General features: G+C 43.4%; 1 protein-coding gene across 2 annotated transcripts; it reads left to right on the forward strand.

Annotated features, from left to right (window-relative positions):
- The first annotated feature begins 256 nt into the window (after positions 1–256).
- Positions 257–10,709, forward strand: LEO1 (LEO1 homolog, Paf1/RNA polymerase II complex component). Of its 2 annotated transcripts, XR_005955253.1 has the most exons (13): positions 257–406; positions 1,204–1,929; positions 2,164–2,268; positions 2,784–2,878; positions 3,545–3,690; positions 5,101–5,185; positions 5,498–5,592; positions 5,869–6,003; positions 6,687–6,822; positions 7,117–7,303; positions 7,576–7,673; positions 9,094–9,281; positions 10,424–10,565. XR_005955253.1 is itself a non-coding variant. In XM_041468734.1 (12 exons), exons 1-12 carry the CDS (start codon positions 349–351, stop codon positions 10,526–10,528), a joined length of 1,971 nt encoding a protein of 656 aa, XP_041324668.1. In that variant the 5' UTR covers positions 257–348; the 3' UTR covers positions 10,529–10,709. The 2 variants fall into 2 exon arrangements, 1 of the variants encoding a protein (XP_041324668.1); XM_041468734.1 differs by lacking the exon at positions 9,094–9,281 and having other exon boundaries at positions 10,424–10,709.
- The last annotated feature ends 7,689 nt before the right edge of the window (positions 10,710–18,398 follow it).

Here is an 18,398-nt window from a genome sequence, read left to right on the forward strand (position 1 = left end):
GAGCGGCGCGGTGCCGCTGCGGGGAGGGGAGGCTTTCCCTCAGCCGGGGCGGGCGGTGAGAGCGCGGGGGCGGCACCTGCGGGGCCCGGCCGAGCGCCGCGGGGAGGGGAGGGCGGCTGCTCCGTGCGGGGCGCTGCGGGCACGCCGGGAGCGTGCGGAGGTGCAGCCGGGCACCGACAGCCTTGGCCCCGGCCCCGCGGTGCCGCTCCCCGTCCGGGCCATGTCCCCTCACGGCCGCGGGCGCGGCCCCTTTAAGAGGAGGTGCCCCCTTTGAAGGCGGCCGGCGGCCTGCGCGAGCGGCGCTCGGTGTGACGTCACTGCGCGGCGCCGTGGGGCCGCTCTGCCGCCATGGCCGACATGGCGGATCTGTTCGGCAGCGACGCGGACTCGGAGCCGGAGCACAAAGGTGTGGGCGGCTTCTCGCGCTCTCTCTCTCTCGTTCGCTCTCTCTCCCTCCCTCCCTCTCTCTCCCCCTCCGCCCGGGTGCCCCCGCCTCGGGCTGTGCCGCCCGCCCCGCCTCGCCTCTGCCGCGGCCCCGAGCGCGGGCGGCAGGGACGGAGGGAGGGAAGGAGCGGGCGAGCGGCGCGGGAAGGTTGCAGGGAAGGTTGTTCGGCCGCAGCCGAGCTCTGGAAACAGCGGGACACCTGGTTTAGGTCCCTGGCGTTTTAAAAATTCTTGTACGCGTTCTTGTAAATTATTTTTCAAGGCAGGTGTTCTTTTATTTTCCTGTTGGAAACCGCATTTACCAGCCTCGGCAGTGAGGAGTAGCTCCATTGTCATAAACCTCCCTGGGTAGATGACTTGGATTAGATACAGAGTGACAGTTTTGGATTTGTAGGGTCTTATAAGCCGCGTTTATATAGTTACTTGTTTAAGCCCTCACTATTTTAATTGTTACGTTCGTTTGTGTAATTCTTTATTCTTTATACAGTTTTAGAATCTTAGACCACAGCTTGTGGTTTGAAACTTTTTGGGCCATCGATCATTTTTGATTATGCCTTTCTTTGGCTGTGCTTTTACTTTTAGCAGCCATTGTATTTCACTATTCTCGCTCACTTTGCCGACCTTGCTGGCCGCTCTCTGTGGGTTCTCTCTGGGGGCTGGGTTCTGTTTTCGGGGTTCTTGTGAAAGCAATGCCCATCACCTCACGTTCATCCTCAGAGGAGCATCCTGACTCCTGAAGGGGCGGTGTTTGTTTTGCAGACTCCGACTCTGGCTCTGATTCCGATTCCGAGCAGGAGCACGCTGGCTCTGGGAGCAACGCCTCTGGCAGCGACAGCGACCAGGACGACGACAGGGAGGCCATCAAACCCAGCAACAAGGAGCTGTTCGGAGACGACAGCGAGGACGACGGGGCGTCCCACCGCTCGGGGAGCGACAACCACTCCGAGAGATCCTACAACCGCTCCGAGGGCTCGGGGCACGAGGACAACGAGGACAACGAGCAGTCGGACGGGGAGCAGCACAGTGCCTCCGAGGCCGCGCACGACGAGGACGAGGACGAGCGCGAGCACGGCTCCGAGGAGGGCAGCCATCGCTCCGAGGGAGATGGCTCTGACAAGGCGCACTCCGAGGACGAGAAGTGGGGCAAGGAGGACAAAAGCGATCAGTCAGATGATGAGGAGAGGCAGCAGAACTCTGACGATGAGGAGAGGCAGCAGAACTCTGACGATGAGGAGAAGGTGCAGAACTCGGATGAAGATGAAAGGCCACAGGTGTCTGATGATGAGGAAAGACTCCAGAACTCGGATGAAGAGAAAATGCAGAACTCTGATGATGAGGAAAGGCCACAGGCCTCGGATGAGGAGAAGATGCAGAACTCTGACGATGATGAAAGGGCCCAGCGGTCTGAGGAGGAGAAGATTCAGAACTCTGATGATGAGGAAAGGGCCCAGCACTCTGATGAGGAAGAGCAAGAGCACAAATCTGGTAGGAATGAATACAGAAATAAAGATTTGCTGCTGGTTTGGGTCTTTGTTGTTTTGGTCATGTTGGCCTGAAAAGATTGAAACTTCAATGTAAGGGCATTGATTTCATAGTTTTTAACTATAGTCATCTTTGCAATTTTTTTGGTGCAGCTCTTTGAGAGCTTATTAAGAGAGAGGAATTTTTAAATTTGTGGATCAAAATTTTTAATTTGCTGAGAATAATTATGCTCCTTAGAGTCTGCAAGGGGCAGCGATAGCGAGGATGAAGTTCTGCGAATGAAGCGGAAGAAACCAATTGCATCAGATTCAGAAGCAGAGAGTGACACAGAAGGGCAGAAAGGTAAATGCTGGGGAGGTTTGTGGGGTTTTGGGTCCTTTAATCCTCCTTCTGAGCCTGCCTTTCATCAGCTACAGGTCTTGATAGAATTGGTAGTGTTTGCTGTACAGTGCCATGGAAATAAGCAAACAGGCATCAGGAATTCTGTGTGGGATGCACATGCTGATCCTCTCCACATAGCTCTGTCAAGTTTTCTCTTCTGCAAATACTCTTCCATGCATTTTTACTGAAAGATTTGAAAAATGGTTCCTTTAATCTGAGCAGCCCAGGGAACCTGTACTGTGCTTTGTGGTTTTGGTTTAGCTGGCTGAGGAAGAGGCATTTATTTTCTGAGAAGTAAAACCTCCAAAATGCATAATGAAATTTCTTTACTTCTGTTCAGTTACTTGAATAAGGATTATCTTACACTGTTCTGTTGCCATTTTTCAACTTGATTTCCTTATTTGATAAGTAATCTTGCATTAGGGCTGTGTGTGCATATATATGTGTGGTTTAAAATTGTAATTTTTCTGCTGAAGAGCATGCAGATGTCATGGATCTGTTTGGAGGTGCCGATGACATTTCCTCAGGGAGTGATGGAGAAGACAAGCCACCAACCCCAGGACAGCCCATTGTGAGTGGATTTGACTTTGGAGATAATTAACATACCATTGCACTCTGAAATGCAGAACACCAATTGAATTGGGTAATATTCTAGTGAAAAAAAAGAGTAGTGGCATTAGGTAGCATTACAGATTATTTTGTCCCAGCTGAAAGAATTATTAAAATTTTATAAATAACAATATCAGATTTAATCTGCCTTCCCCCATCCCTGCTCCACTTTCTGAACTTTAAAAAAATATAAAGAATAGTTTGACTGCTACCAAATTAAATACAAAGCCATAGCTGTCTTTGGCACCTTATTGCAGCTATTTGAGAAATATTTTCATTTTGATGATAATGTTTCATCTTTTATTGATGATAATAAATAAAAATACCTTCTTTAATCTTTTGGAAAGTGTCCCCCAGTCTCCAGTGCTCAGCTGAAAACTCTGTTGGCTCCTTTGCTGTTCTTTATTGTCTTTGGTCTCTTGAGTTTGCACTGTGCTTGAAGTCACTTAAAGTGCCACTTGACAATGCTGAGTTGAATTCCTCTCAATGAAAATGCCTGAATTCTTTTATCCAAGTCTTCCTGATCTCTCTGTGCCTATGAATAACTTTTCTTTAAGCAAAAATGTAATTATTAGAGCAGCAGTAGCCAGATTTTTTCATTTAGGCTCCTGTTCTTTTTTTTCAATAGGATGAGAATGGGCTGAGTCAAGAGCAGCAGGAAGAGGAGCCTATTCCAGAGACCAGAATAGAGGTAGAAATACCAAAAGTAAACACAGACTTGGGTAATGATTTGTATTTTGTGAAGCTGCCCAACTTCCTCAGTGTGGAGCCCAGGTAATTGCACATTAAATACAAGATTGGTAAAGTCTTTTAGTGTTTCCCTATATTGCTTTTGTTCAGTATGTGTTTACCCTATTTAAATTTGTTGACATTAAGATGCATATTTTTGGTTGTGATTAGTCAATAGTAATGGCTGTTGTTTTCTAATCAGGTAATTTTATTATGAAGGTGGGTTTCAGCTTGATTGAATAACTTATTGTCTGTAAAAACCAGACAAAAATGTGGTTTAATTGAAAGCACATGCAATCAGTTGAATTGTAAGCATAAGTTTAGGCTCTCAGAGATGTGAAAGGCAAATGCACCAACCTTTATGCACTTTCCAGTGATTAAAAACATCATTTTGAATTTCAGAATAAGGCCATTTTTATTTGTGTATGTTAGATGTACTGTTTATGAAGAGGCTGGTTACTCGTTTTCCTATTCATCTGACCCAAACTGAAAACATTTACTGGAATGACTAAGGAGCAGCAAAATCTATTATTAGAGCTGTTTGTGATGTTAGGTTTGGCCCTAAAGGCCTCCTTCAGCACTTGCAGCACAGTGCTGTTGGGTCTGATTGTTCTGCTGAGCAGCTTTCTTGCCTTGTCCCCAAGGTGCAGCTTGAGCTGGCAGCACAGCCTTGTTGGGGTCACACCTCAGCTCAGTCTTTCTCCTGGGCTGGGGCTCCAGGCTGTTTCAGGGAGAACTGTTCCAAATCTGGGTAGTGGCTGCTACCAGTGAGAGAGCTCCTGGTGATCTCTGGAGGTCAGACAGGGCTGAAAACAGAATGGTACAGTAGCAGAGTCCATCGCTTTTCCCTTGAGCAGCCTAGGAACTGTGGGGAAGGAGGTTAGGGAAAGGGTTCCCCCCACTCACTCACTTGGTTCTGCAAACATTTTGTGGCACAGTCATCAGATTTTTTGGTGGAAGAGAGGAAAAACAATCTCATCTTCCTTTCTCTGTGGTTGGTTTTGAGATTGAAATAAAAACAAAGAAAAAATCAACAAAGATTGCACTCTTAGAAAATTTTCAATTCACCTAATTTATGAGATATTTCTTTCATTTTGTTTTCCCTGTATGATCTCCTATATTTTTTGTTCCATGCTTAACCCTGACCTCATCATGCTGACATAAGGAAACAGAATTTTCTGAGGCAGACTTGTTTTCTTCAGCTGGCACATTCAGAGAGTGTGAATGTTACCCTGTAGCTGATGGTAGAGAGGGCCCTTGGGTCAGGCCCCCAGGCTGGGAATTAGTGCAGTGAATTCCCTGGCTGCAGGAAGGGCTGTCCCACACTGCAGTGCCTGCTGTTGTGGGCAGGGAATAATCTAAACTTCTCAAGCACCTGTTAACTTGCATAACTCTGCAATAATCTGCATTAATTTTCTTAGAAGAATAAAGAATGTGTTGTAAAATTCGTTGCAGACCTTTTGATCCCCAGTACTATGAAGATGAATTTGAAGATGAGGAAATGCTTGATGAAGAAGGTAGAACTAGGTTAAAACTCAAGGTATAGTATGAATTTTCCTTTTGTCTTTTACACTCACCTAGGCACTTTCCTTCAAAGTCTGTTTCACATCTTTTGGAATGATGTTTTGAGTTTTCAGATTAGGAAAGTGTGGGCACTGACTATTTTAGTAATAAATTTTTTAAAAGCTTGATAGCTGCATTTCACCTATAAAAGCAATACTTTTCACCTTAATTTCTTTGCATTATGCCACAAATTATCAAGCCTAACTGCAATTCTTGACCTATATAGAGTGTATTTTATCACAGTATTCCTTATGAGCTAGAAAAACTGCTTTGTTTTTTCCTCCTACAGGTAGAAAACACAATACGATGGCGGATGCGACGAGATGAGGAAGGGAATGAGATCAGAGAGAGTAATGCACGGATAGTTAAATGGTCAGATGGAAGGTTAGTTTGCACCCTTTGTTACTGAAGTAATGCAGTTGTTCTTGCTGTGGCATGCAAAATTGGAAGGTCAGCAAACTTTGACATCAGTTCTGCACAGTACCAATTATTTGAGTCCCAGTGCTTTGAAAGGTTTATGCTCTGCTTAGTTTAGATTGACATTTAATTATTGGCTAGATATAAAAAGGAAACATGAAGGCTTTCTCCCTTTAGAAATGAGGCAAAAAAAATAGACTGCAGTGGTTTTATCAAGTAACTGATGTGGGAATCTCTTTTAAGCATGTCCCTCCACTTGGGCAATGAGGTCTTTGACGTGTACAAGGCGCCGCTGCAAGGAGACCACAATCATTTGTTCATCAGACAAGGGACAGGCCTGCAAGGACAGGCTGTGTTCAAGACCAAGTTAACCTTCAGGTAAGCTGCTGTTCTATATCAAATGTTGATACTGTTTTTGCAATTAAGTGTTGTAACTGCTATATAAAGATTAGATATAAGTTTGTAAAGCTTCAGAGCTTCACGGGTTAGTAAGAATGTGCTGTTTTCCAAATTCAGTTTTTCAGTAAGATTTGTCCTACATTAGGTGTCTAAGTTGGGAATGTTTATGTGCCATTTCCTGCATTATGTCGGCTACATATAGGTTTTTTGTATACATGTTTTAATTTGCATTTTTACATGCAAGTCCTCATTTGAGTCCAAAAAAATATTACTATTCCCTGAAATTAATCTTTTTTTCTGAGGTACAGTTGCTATCAAGATGGCAACTGCTTCTTGAGATACTGATGTGAACTGTGAGGAGGATGTATGTTTAGGTTGATAAGGGTCAAAGGTTGTAGGATTCTAGCATCATTAAGGGTAGAAAAGGCCTTAGAGATCTTTGAGTCCAGCTGTTAATGGCTGGACTGGTGATTTTACTGAGAGAAGACTTGCTGTCTCCAGTAGCTGTTACAGTGCACATAAATACTGTATTGAAAGGGTTGATGCTTTTACTTTTGTTCAGATGAATCTCTGAATTCTCAAGTGTGCTGGCCCTACCATTGTCTTTTGAGAATGGATATGTTCCTTAAAAAAGTTTTTAACTCCTAGCAATTTTTTACCAGGCCACACTCTACAGACAGTGCCACTCACAGGAAGATGACTCTGTCTCTAGCAGACAGATGTTCAAAGACCCAGAAAATTCGTATTTTGCCAATGGCAGGCCGTGATCCAGAGTCTCAGCGCACAGAAATGATCAAGGTATTGTGGCATGGAACTCTCCAATCTGCTGGTTTAATCTTAATTATCACAACTGTAATAGAGCTGGACATTTTTGAATATTCTATGATTTATGAAAAACAGTAATGTTCTGGAGTTTTAGGCAAGAGTTCCTTGGGTGTGGCTTGCAGATGACAAAACAAGGAGAATATTTGCAGCCTTTACACTGCTGTGTAAAGACCTACAGTAGAATACGAGAATAATGATGCTGCAGTAGGATAGGAGGTGGTTTGGGGGTTTTTTATCCCTCAGTACATTGCTTGTGTGTTTGGCCAGAAAGAAGAGGAGAGGCTGAGGGCTTCCATCCGCAGGGAGTCGCAGCAGCGGCGGATGCGCGAGAAGCAGCACCAGCGGGGGCTGAGCGCCAGTTACCTGGAGCCCGACCGCTACGACGAGGAGGACGAGGGGGACGATGCAATCAGTCTGGCAGCTATCAAAAACAGATACAAAGGTGGCATCAGAGGTAATCATAAACCTTAACAGCATGTCATTAAGGCCTGTGTGATTCAGACAGGGTAATGGCACAGGAGAGCCTTGGTGAGATAGGATTTTGCCCGTTCATTTGATACATGAAGAGACATTAACTGAGTTGGTATAAGTTTATTTTGTTTACTCTGGACTTGGGTTCTGCAAACATTGTGTAGCACTAAATATAAGACATTTTTAATATTCTCTCTTCCACACCAGTTTCAGATAAACATATTTGGCTTTCTATTTTTTTTCTGGAATGTGCAGAGGAACGTGCTAGAATCTACTCTTCTGACAGTGACGAAGGCTCAGATGAAGATAAAACCCAAAGACTACTCAAAGCAAAGAAACTTAATAGTGATGAGGTAAGAGAAGGACTTTGTTCTCAAGCTGCTCATTTTTAATGAGGAACATTTCCTTCACTAAATCTAGTGTTTAAACTTGGGGCTTCTGTGGTTTCATTTACACCATGATGAATGTGTTATTTGACTTGGCATGCTTTCCATGGTAATTAATCACCAATTTCTTATGCACTGCATTAGTTCACAAACCTGAGTGATTCCCAAAGGAGGATACTATTGTTGTTGCTGATTTAAAGATGGAAAAATTTATGCAGAGTTATGTAAAATGAATTTACCACAATTATGAAAGGAATAAGAAGACTTGATATTGGAATCCTAGTGCAGTGTTACCTAAGTTACACGGTCCTCTCCTGTTTGTTATGGAAATCGTGGAAGCATTTTCACATAGTATTTCTGCTCTTTTTAAATAGAAGAGTTAAAAAAACTGAGTTAAAAAGACTTACTGTCCATTGCTAAACATACATTTTCCATCACCCCAGCATCATCTGAAACATTGGGCCCTGATCAAATTAACTGTTAGCTACAGCAGTAGTGCTGTTTCCTAATCTAAATGGTGTTTTATTGGTTTGTAATTTATGACTGCTGGGTCTTATTAAATGAGTTTTTGTGAACATTGTATTTGAGGTTTAGTTCAAGTCTGTCACTGCTGATACAGCACTGCAGTGTTATACAAGGAGTAAGCTGCTCTCATTTTCATTTCTGTACTGTGTTTCCTGTAAAGTCCCTGGGAGGCCCCATTCCCCAACCCCTTGGGTGTTTTCTGTGTGCTGAATGCAGGTTCTTGGGTTCTGCTCTTACAGTCAGCTGAGTTATTTGCACTAACAGGCACTGTAATGTGAAGTGGAATTAGTAAAAATTAGTTCTGTCTTCTAAAGACATAGATTCCTGGATGTTTATTATACATCAGAAAAATTTAATATATCAGGGAATATAACAGCCATAGTGAGCCAAATGTAGACAAATCTCTAATTTTGTGAGCCCTGTGAGCATTTGTTAGTAGAAATGGAATTATTTTTAAGACTCTTAGTAGATGCGTTAGTTCATGAAACAGCAATGTGAGGACTTGTCAGTTCCATTCTCTCAGAAGAAAAGGTCTAATCAGCAGCACTGCTCTGCTGCTGGAGGAGCAGCAGCCTCCATTTTAAAGAGAGACTGGAAGGTAATGCTGCTCCGGGGCCTTGCAGTGGTGCTGCAGTGTCACAGAAAACCCCGGTGGTGCTCGAGTTCCTGTGCTCAGTCCCACAGGGGGAGTGTGGTGTTCAGTGCACACCCACACACGTGGAGCTCTGGCTTCCTTCTACACTCACTTGCTTTTACCTGCTGTCAGTCAACAGCACAGCACAAATCTTTGTGCTGATAACAATTTGTTACCGTTACTGCAAATGTCAGTCTGTTATTAATAATATACTTTATCACCACACAGCAAGTAGTTTCACTGTTGCTGCAGTTAATGGGGATATTCTGCTGAACAGGAAGATGACTCACTGAACAATAGCCCAGCTAGATTACAAGAGAATGTTTGTTCTGAGGAAGAAGCTATCATTGAGATTCCCACCCTTGTTAATTTCTGTTTTCCCTGCTTAAAATTCCTTCGTAACTGCGATTCTCCCGGTACGTACTGAACACGTTAATATAGAATCAAATGCTTTTGGATAAATAAATATTCCTCGGAGTTCTGAAACACTTAAAGTTCTAGAACTCAGTCCTTCCTCCTTAAAATCCAAGCAAGTTGCTTTAAAAAAAAAAAAAAAACCAACAAAAAAAACCACACCCCCACTTCCAAAACCAACAAATGGAAAAAGGGATGAGGTTACTTAGGCCTGAGAGTATTTTTAAAGATACACTTCTTTTTTAGCCATAGTTGAGTTACCAGTTGTTCCTCATGTCACCATTGATGAGTTTTGCATGAACAACTCATGATTTAAAATGTTGTTTGGATGGATGATTCAAACTGAACTCGTGGAAATGTACATGGAGCAAAAATCAACCTGTTGACTCCATGACCTAAAAACTGAAGATCAACCCTATAAAAGTCTTTATGGTATTGCTTGTAAGCAGGTAATTAACTCAGTGATTTGAGTTCCTTTGACCAGCTTTTTGCAGCCTCATAAACTATAAACTGTTACATATCTTGGACTGTTAACTGGTGTTGATTGTGAGTGCCAGTGATTCCTCCTGATTTTTTTTCTTTATGCTAGAGAGCAGTTAGTTTAGTTTTGTCTTTCTGATGAGCAAAATGCCTGCCCGCTTCCTGAATCCCATCTTTGCTTGAGTAGCTCTGATTCAGGCCATACAGGTATAAATAGTCAGAAAACTTAGCAAAGCTGCAGGGGCTGCTGAAGGGAGTGTGTGTGTATGCTGGAGAGCTCACTGCAAATTCCAGGAGGTGTCCATGCTCATGAGGCCTCTGAGAGTGCCCCTTACATGCTGTAAATGCAGATATTGCAGAGACTCTGTGCATGCCATGCTCAGGCAGAGCAGGTGTGGATGCAGGGCCAGCAAGGGGATGGAGCTGCAGCTGCCCGGGCCCTCCTGCTCTGGGGTGTGGCACTGGGAGCAGCCACTCTGTGCTGAGGGTGAGGACTGGCACAGAACCAGCCCTGCTTCACAGTAGCACAGAATGGAAAAACTGGAAGTAGTAATTTTGCTTTTCTTACAACAAAGACTTCGAGGTCTTTTTGTTGTTGTTCTGTGTTTTTTCTACTTTAGCTGAAAATAGGGTGGTTTATTTTTGTGCTTTTTTTTGCCTTTAGGAAGGTGAACCTTCTGGAAAGAGAAAAGCAGATGATGATGACAAAGCAAGTAAGAAGCCTAAGAAATACGTGATCAGTGATGAAGAGGAAGAAGATGATGATTAATATTAAGGAAGCGCAGCAGTTGATTTTTTTTCTTGTTGTTTTTTTCTATATATATGTTTATATATATTGTACAGTTCTGTTAGAGCACAGATGTAAGTAACCATAAGGGGCTTATTTTGATAAAGGAAAATTCCTAAGTCTGCGTTTCTGGTGTGAATAAAGTTTTTTCGACTTCCTTTGACTCTTAAGAGTTTTGTCTCATTGCTGCAAATGTTGCACCGGGGATCATCACAGTGCTGATTTTAATCTTGCACAGTGCATTTCAGTTTTGAGAACTGTAGTAGCTGTTTACCAAGTGAATTGGTCATTAACTTAGTGAGTTCATTAGAAGAAGCCGTGCTAACCTCTGTGGAATGCTTAAATGAGAAGTTTGCCCGACAAGGGTGTGATGACAGAGCTTGCTAAGAACATACAGTGGTACAATGCAACTCTGTTTCTTCCCTAGATATTCCTTATTTCCTGTTTACTGGACAGTACATTACTATGCTGGTATAATTTGCTGACTAGAAATATTTCTTGCCATGTTTGAGTAAATCATTTTAACTGCATGAACTTCACAGTTAACTGATCACATAAGACATTTCTTTCTCATCATTGAAGTCCAAAATGAATACCTGCATCTTGCCAGAGCAGTAATAATAATAACAACAATAATAATAGTCGTGTGCTAGTGATGTAAATGTCAGAGTAAAAGCACTTACTTCAACAAAACTGACATTTCTGCCAGCAGAGCTGAAAGTCTCCTTTAAAAGGTGAAATTAATCACAGTGCAAAAAATGCAACATGACAGTTGTGTCTCACAATCTCATGTAATTCTTATGATGCCATTTCCTCTTGTTTCTGGTAGGTTTTATGAATGGTTTTGTTTAGCTGGGACATCACCGGAGGAGAATGTTCTAGACAGAACCATTGCTGTGCTTACACTTTTTTAAACCACCTTATTTGACAATACAATACCAGCTGTAAAACAGCAGATGAAATAGCTGAACTTTTCCACTCTTTCAGAGATGAAATACCATGTGCAGTTTTTCTCACTGATGAGAGAGCATGGATATGTTTTCTGTGCTGTTCTTTTGGCTGACTTCTCACACAGTCCTGCAGAGCCTGAATGTGACTTGAGGCTGAGAAAGCAGAAGCAGCTGAGCTCCCCTACAAACAAAATCATTGTGCGATGCTGTGCAAAGTTTATGATGTGGATTTGTGTTACATAAGCCGAAATAAAGTAGCTGGTAGCTATTGAAGAGGGACTGGTCCCCATCTCTCTCCTGCCAAAATGAATTTAGCTTTTTTTCTAAAACAGAAGGGAGAAAGTGCTTCATAATGAGCATTTTCTTTGCGACATTCCCTGGCTCCTTGAGTTTGAGCTTTCAGCCTGGACATCTTGCTTTTGTCACCTTTAACTGGGATGGTTGTTTGTCACAATGCTCTGCCTCCACCTCTCCTGTCTGGAAGGCACAGGAGCCTTCTGGCTGCAGAGCACACAGCTCTGCATGTGTTAATATTTTCTGCTGAGCAGCTGACTGCAGTGGAGACTGCGAGTAAGAAAAAGTGAAAATTTTCAGCTTGGAAGTCTGAGTGCCTGAGAAACTTTTTTATACTTAAATACTTATCTGAGAATGTCTGTGCCTCTTTAATGTGCAGATAAAGTCCCCCAGCTGCTGGAATTTTGACCCTGTAATCCTCTTAGTTTAGACCTCTGCTGGGAGGCTGGTTCCTTACATGAGGTTACCTGCTCTCCACCTTCTCAGGAAGAAGCCAGCTGTTTAGGAAGGGACTCATTCTATATCAATGTAACATGCTGTACTTTCACAAAAAAGCCTCCCAGATACCTCTAAAAGAACAAATTTGGCATATGGAAACACAGCATCATTTCACTGGTAATGTGTTTACTTTTATAACAGTTTAATGGAAATGTTGGCTATTTTTATTTTTACTGCACTCCTCAGAGTGAAAATGCTTTAATCACTTTCGTAAGTTTGATGCTGACTAAGCCTTTACTAAGTAAGTGGTCCACTTTAGCTTCCAAAAATGAGGCTTTTTGTGGATTACAAAGATGAAAAGAAGTAATTTTTTACACTGTCGTCTTTTGTAAATTGCTCCTTTAAAGTCTTATTTAAATATGTGGACTTTTAGAAAGTGTTTTCTCAGCTTAAATTGGTTTAACAATCATCCTGTAATTAAAGTCACTTGAATGAACTTAGCCTTATCCCCAGTATTTTTTCAGTTGTGGGTCCAATGTATGGTTTTATTTAACTCGAAGACAGTTTTTGCTCTCCCTTTACCCAGCCTCCCAGTCTGTCTGTTGATGGAATGAGGGTTCATAAATCCTGTTTTAGTGCCTGGTGAGTACTTGTGCTGGGTTGGTAAAAGATTCAGGTGTGTTGCACAGTGCCAAGAGACTCAGCCCTGACCTCTCACTGCCTGAGTGGGCACTGCTGTGAAAGCAAAATACTCCTGCTCAGGTAGGAGGGGGGCAGATTCCCTGAGGAAATAAGTTTTCTCCTTCCTAAGTAGGATGTGCAAATGAAGCTATCTTGGGAAGAAAGACAAGTATCTCCAGTGGAAAGTACAGGGATTTATTGCTAGTTGTTCTCTAAAGTTATCAGGACAAAATGGTCTTTATTTCAGCACTCAGTGCAGCGTGCAGTTACAGGCTGTGCCTGGTCTGTCCGTGTTCATTTCAGGTCTGGATTGAACCTTTCCAGAAATTTGCCAAACAAGCCAGGAAGCAGCAACACAGCTGCCACAGGGCAGGTTTGAATAGGGGCTGTCAGAGCCCAGGGAGGGTCACAGGGAGCAGCCCTGGCACTGGGATATCCTGGGAGTTTGTGTAGCCTTCAGGCAGGGAAGAGCACAGCACCCTGAAGGCATTGCTACCCACTGACCCAAAGTATTCCATTATGGAATTACATCTTCAAATAAACCCAAGGGCACTTCCTTCTCTTGCAGTCATGGATAGTGGGAATATACAAGGAATATATTGACTTTTATCTTGACAGCCAGCTAATTTGATCTGGCTGCCCTTACTGTAGACATGCTGGGTAGGATGTTGCTGTGAATAAAAGTGTTTGCTGGGTATTAAAATAGCCACATCTAATTTTAAATATCCTTAATTCCAGTGAGATGAAAAAAATATGGGGCAGGGGAATGAATATTCAAAGATACCAGGTGTTGTCCTGTAGTGACTGAATGAGCTCCAGAGTTTTCTGCAGCTCTAACTGCCCCTGTTCTTATCACAGAGGTAACATCTGTGCATCTATTTAGGTTATTTATGGTGCTTGTCTGGTTGATAATTAGGTTTGTGTCTGCTGCGGCTGGTTAGGTAATGTGTTCCCAGGATCTCCACTTGCAAATGGCTGGTTTTTGTTTTAGAATAAGAGTGTTGTAGAGAGCTCCTTCAGAAGGGTTCCTTCCTGCTCACATCAGGGGCTTGGTGCTGCAGTCAGCTCAGTCCACTGCACTGTGTTTTCCCCTCATCCAAGGGCTGCAGTTTCTTTTGGAAGCAGTGGGTTTGCACTTGTCCTGGCTGAAGGCTTTTCTGCTGTGAGCTGAGTGAGTGTTACTGCTGTTTGCACAGTAGTGTCAGGGCACAAGGAATTAAGAGCAAAGATGTGGAAGTTTCACACCTGAGCCCTTGTTAAGACCCTTGTTGACAGTGAGCTCTGGGAAGCTCTTCAGAGCAGGGACTTGTGGCTGCAGGTAGGCTTGGGCACAGGGAATCCCGGGGGATCTCGAGGCAGGGGGAGGCTGCAGAGTGCTCCCCTCCATGGCTCTGCTGCCTGTGGGCCACTTGCAGCTGGGCATCACTTCAGATTCATCCTCAATTAATTGTAGATGATACCAGCTTGGACTGTATCTTTGTAAAAAAACTGCTGCTTTGACAGTGTCCTGAAGTTCCTTCTCCCAAAGAAAACCTTGTTTAGAAAAGTCAGTCACTAGAGAATGCTGATTCTTTCCGTGCTAAGGAGATGCTCTGAGCTGTTGGTGTGTTCCCTTTCCTCACAGCAGAACCTTCCTGTAGGAGTGAGCCAAAATTCATGAGGGGTACATAAGGAGGGATTGGTGTTTTATGAATACCATTCCCAGGGTTTTTTTTCACATATTCCCAGGTTTTTTTCACATATATAATATATATTAAAATACATATATCCACATATATATGGCTATGTATTTATATATACTATATATATTTATATATATGGAATGTGTATTTTCCACGTCTCATGTCTCTTATGGCCAAAACTCCCTTTAAGTCTACAGATGAAAATACTTACTGGACATGATTGCAAAGTGACCACATTTAAACTGAGAACATTTCACTAATCTGTGGATATGTTACCCTTTTGCAAATCCTGTTTGATCTCTCAGAAATAAATAGGATTATTCTGGCTCTCAGACTTTCTCAAACACTAAACTTCAGTAGCTGCTGGCATGCAGCAGGCAGCACCATGTATGTGGTTGTCTGTCGAAGATTTAGTCCTGCCACAGCACAACATTGCTAGATACTGGGGAAAATAAATTTCTGAATGCTGCGCTGCCAGTTTGAAGACTTCAGTCACTTTGTAATTTGGCACTTTGGTGGACATCAGGGCTGCTGTTTTCCTCAGTTATTTACTGCCTCTGCTCCTGTTTTTTTCTTGGGACAACTTTCCCTTCAGTTAGCCAGCAAAATTTTTTTAGTAAGCTGGATTATCTGAGATTTTTGAAGCCGTTTAAATGTCCTTAATACAAGTGCAATGACATTTATTAGGGACATGCTGGATTTACATGATGGGAATTGCATAAATGTGCAAAGCATTGTGATTGCAGTGTGTTCTTACAAATACTTACGCCTCTGCATAAGTCCCACACTGTGTGGAGCAGCATTTTAAAGTCTGATTTTTGGCTCTGAAGTTACTCACCAGAGATCCAGACTTGCTGAAAGGCTGGGAAGAGGCTTCTGTTGGAAAAGCAGATGAGCTCATGCTGCTGTCAAGAACTGAGGCTGTGGGTTGGAAAAGGTTGAGAGTGCTGACCTGGATGTTTGGGACAGTGCATAGTTTGGATATAGCACTGGGTATGACAGTAGCTCACATCTGACACTCACTTTCCTGCACAAAATACAATTCCCAGACAAGCTGGAAGGAAGCTTGTTTAGGGAAATAAATTATTTTGAGTGTCATGGACTCCTTTTGAGCCTCTCTTTACCTTCTTGCCTTCCTTTCACAATTTATTAAATCTCTTCAGACTTTCCTGGGCCAAACAGGTTTCTGCTGTTACACAACATCATCCAAGGTGTGCTGGCAGATCAGCTCTATTGCTAGGGATCTAGAAATGAGATCTCCAGCTTTTTGACACAGTTAAAATGTCACATTTGAGCTGTGTAAGAGGATCTCTGGCAGTGGTTTAGGACTGGTGTTCTGCATGCTCTGGGGCTGAACTCTGAGCAAAAGTTTTTTGGGTTTTTTTCTCCCCAGCAGACTGTGACTGTAAAATTTTAGAAGAGTATATAGCCTTTCCAAAGTTACTACAGATTTTAGGTAGATTGGCTTTTTGAAGAACTTTTAATGTACTTGCCGGGATCCTCGTGGCAGGGATGAATGATGAATCTGACTCCATGTTCTCAGAAGGTTAATTTATTATTTTATGATACTATATTATATTAAAGAATACTATACTATATTATACTAAAGAATACAGAAAGGATACTTGCAGAATGCTAAAGAGATAATAATGAAAACCCGTGACTCTCTCGTGACACAGCTTGGCACTGGTTGGCCAAAGAGTGAAAACAACTCACAGCAGAACCCAATGAAACAATCACCTGTGGGTAAACAAGCTCCAAACACATTCCAAAGCAGCAAAACACAGGAGAAGCAAACGAGATAAGGATTGTTTTCCTTTCTCTGAGGCTTCTCAGCTTCCCAGGAGAAAAATCCTGGGCGAAGGGATTTTCCAGAGAATGTGAATGCCACAGACTTTGGCCTTGAAGAAGTCCAGCTTTTAGGTTTTTCTTACACCGCGTTGTTTCCAAAACCTGAAAAGCTTTAAGATTAAAGGAAATCTGACATCAGAAAGAGGGGGAAAGTCTTGTTGCTTTGGGAGCAGGGAAGGGCAGAGCTGCTGGGGGTGTTTGCTCTCACAGAGGGGCTCTGTTGGGCGAAGCTGGGTCTGTCTCAAGGTGCAGCTGCCTCTGCAGGGCCCCCTGCCCTGGGCAGAGTTGGGGTGCAGGGGGGGCAGCCCCTGCTTTGGAGGTGTCAGACCCTGGCCTCGCACCTGGGGCGCGCTGCAGCCAAGGCTCACAGAGGCAGGATGCTATTTCTTGCTCTTTGGGAAATGTGGCAATTAATGAAGAGTGGGCTCACAAATAAAAAACCCAGGCAGGCCCCAGCTTTCCATAAACACCCTAATTACCCAGAAGTACACAAGTTGCCTGCCAGAAGGATGTGTTTTTCAAGTCGTTATTCCAGATGGTTCTTTCCAAGCCATATAAATATATGTGTTTTAAAACTGGCAACAAAGAAAGCTATAAAATAAACTGTAAAACTGCATTATATATTAAAATTAAAAAATTAAAAATAATTTTAAAAAGAAGAAGAATACATACTAATGCAATTTAAGCTGAAAAAAAAAATCTGCATTCAGCAACGAAGGCGTGAGGTCTCTGCCCGTCCCACAGCCCTGAGCTCGGGGAGGGAGTGGAGCAGCCCCAGGCAGCTCCTGCTGGAGCCCAGCTGGCTCAGGAGCTGCTGGGCCCGTGCAGCTCCAACACGTGCCTGCCCTCCCATTGCTCGGGGTTCATCCTTCCACCCGGGCTGTGTGCCCGCCCTGTGCTGCTGCTCCCGCGAGGCAGGGCTGCACTTCTGCTCTCAAGTGTTTGCCTGTTGCCCGAGTTACGGTGTGTTCAGCGTTTCTCAGGCTAGGTGTAATTTTATTCTGCTCCGAGGTGGTTTAGGGGAAGGGTCCTGAGAGCTGTGCACAGAGCTGGGGTTTGGCCGGTGTGTGGAAGCTCTCTGAGGCTCAGGTGCTGGCTTTGGGGCCATGATGTGGCATGGCAGCTTTCCTTACAAACCCTTTAAAGGTTTAGAAAGCAGGGAAATGTTTGCTGAGATGTAGAGAGTAGCAAACCTCTGAAGCCAGAACTCTGCAGTACAGAGCACTGAGTGCCTCGCTTGGCACGAAACACCAGTGGGTTTAAGTTCATAGAAAAATAGGTTTGCACATGGACCTCTGTCCTCTGAGACAGGATAAACTTGATGTAACCTTTTCTGACAGATTTTAACCTGTGATTTCACAGTGCTGATTGTGCTGCTTAGCTGTCTCCAGTTTCCCAGAGGTTTTCTGAGCCCCAGCTCACCTTTTGCTATGGCTTCAGTCTGTGCATTTTCTACGTTTCATAAACAAGGCAGGGCTGCAATTTACATGGCTGCTTTTTGAGCATTTCCTAAATGTGGTGGCATCTCTGTCATTCAGTTGTGGACCACCAAGTGCTTGTCAGCTCCCATTTGCTCACACCCCTGGATTATTCCAGCTTCTGGAAAAAAATAAAAAAGGTGCCTTTAGGCCTTACAGCTGGAAGTTCTGTTGTCTGTCTGTATGTGGGGAGTCTGTTTTGTGAAGATGAAGAAAGGCTGCACATTGCATGAGGTCATTTGGAGGTGGGAGATGAAATATCCTTGTGCTTTAGTGTGACCTTGATAATGCATTGGCAGAGCTTTGATGTGAAAAGCTGAGATTGCTGCTTTGGGCCAGCTGCAACTAGTTCATGTTGTTCATCAGTTTTAGGGTTTCAGAAGGGAGCAGGACGGATTAGGAGAGAGCAGCACAGAAAACTCTTGTCATTGGGCAGCTTTTTGGTTCTTGTGACTGGTTTCCATAGCAGGAAAATAGG

This window comes from Pyrgilauda ruficollis, unplaced genomic scaffold (assembly GCF_017590135.1).
Source record: "Pyrgilauda ruficollis isolate IOZ18807 unplaced genomic scaffold, ASM1759013v1 scaffold23, whole genome shotgun sequence".
NCBI lineage: Eukaryota > Metazoa > Chordata > Aves > Passeriformes > Passeridae > Pyrgilauda > Pyrgilauda ruficollis.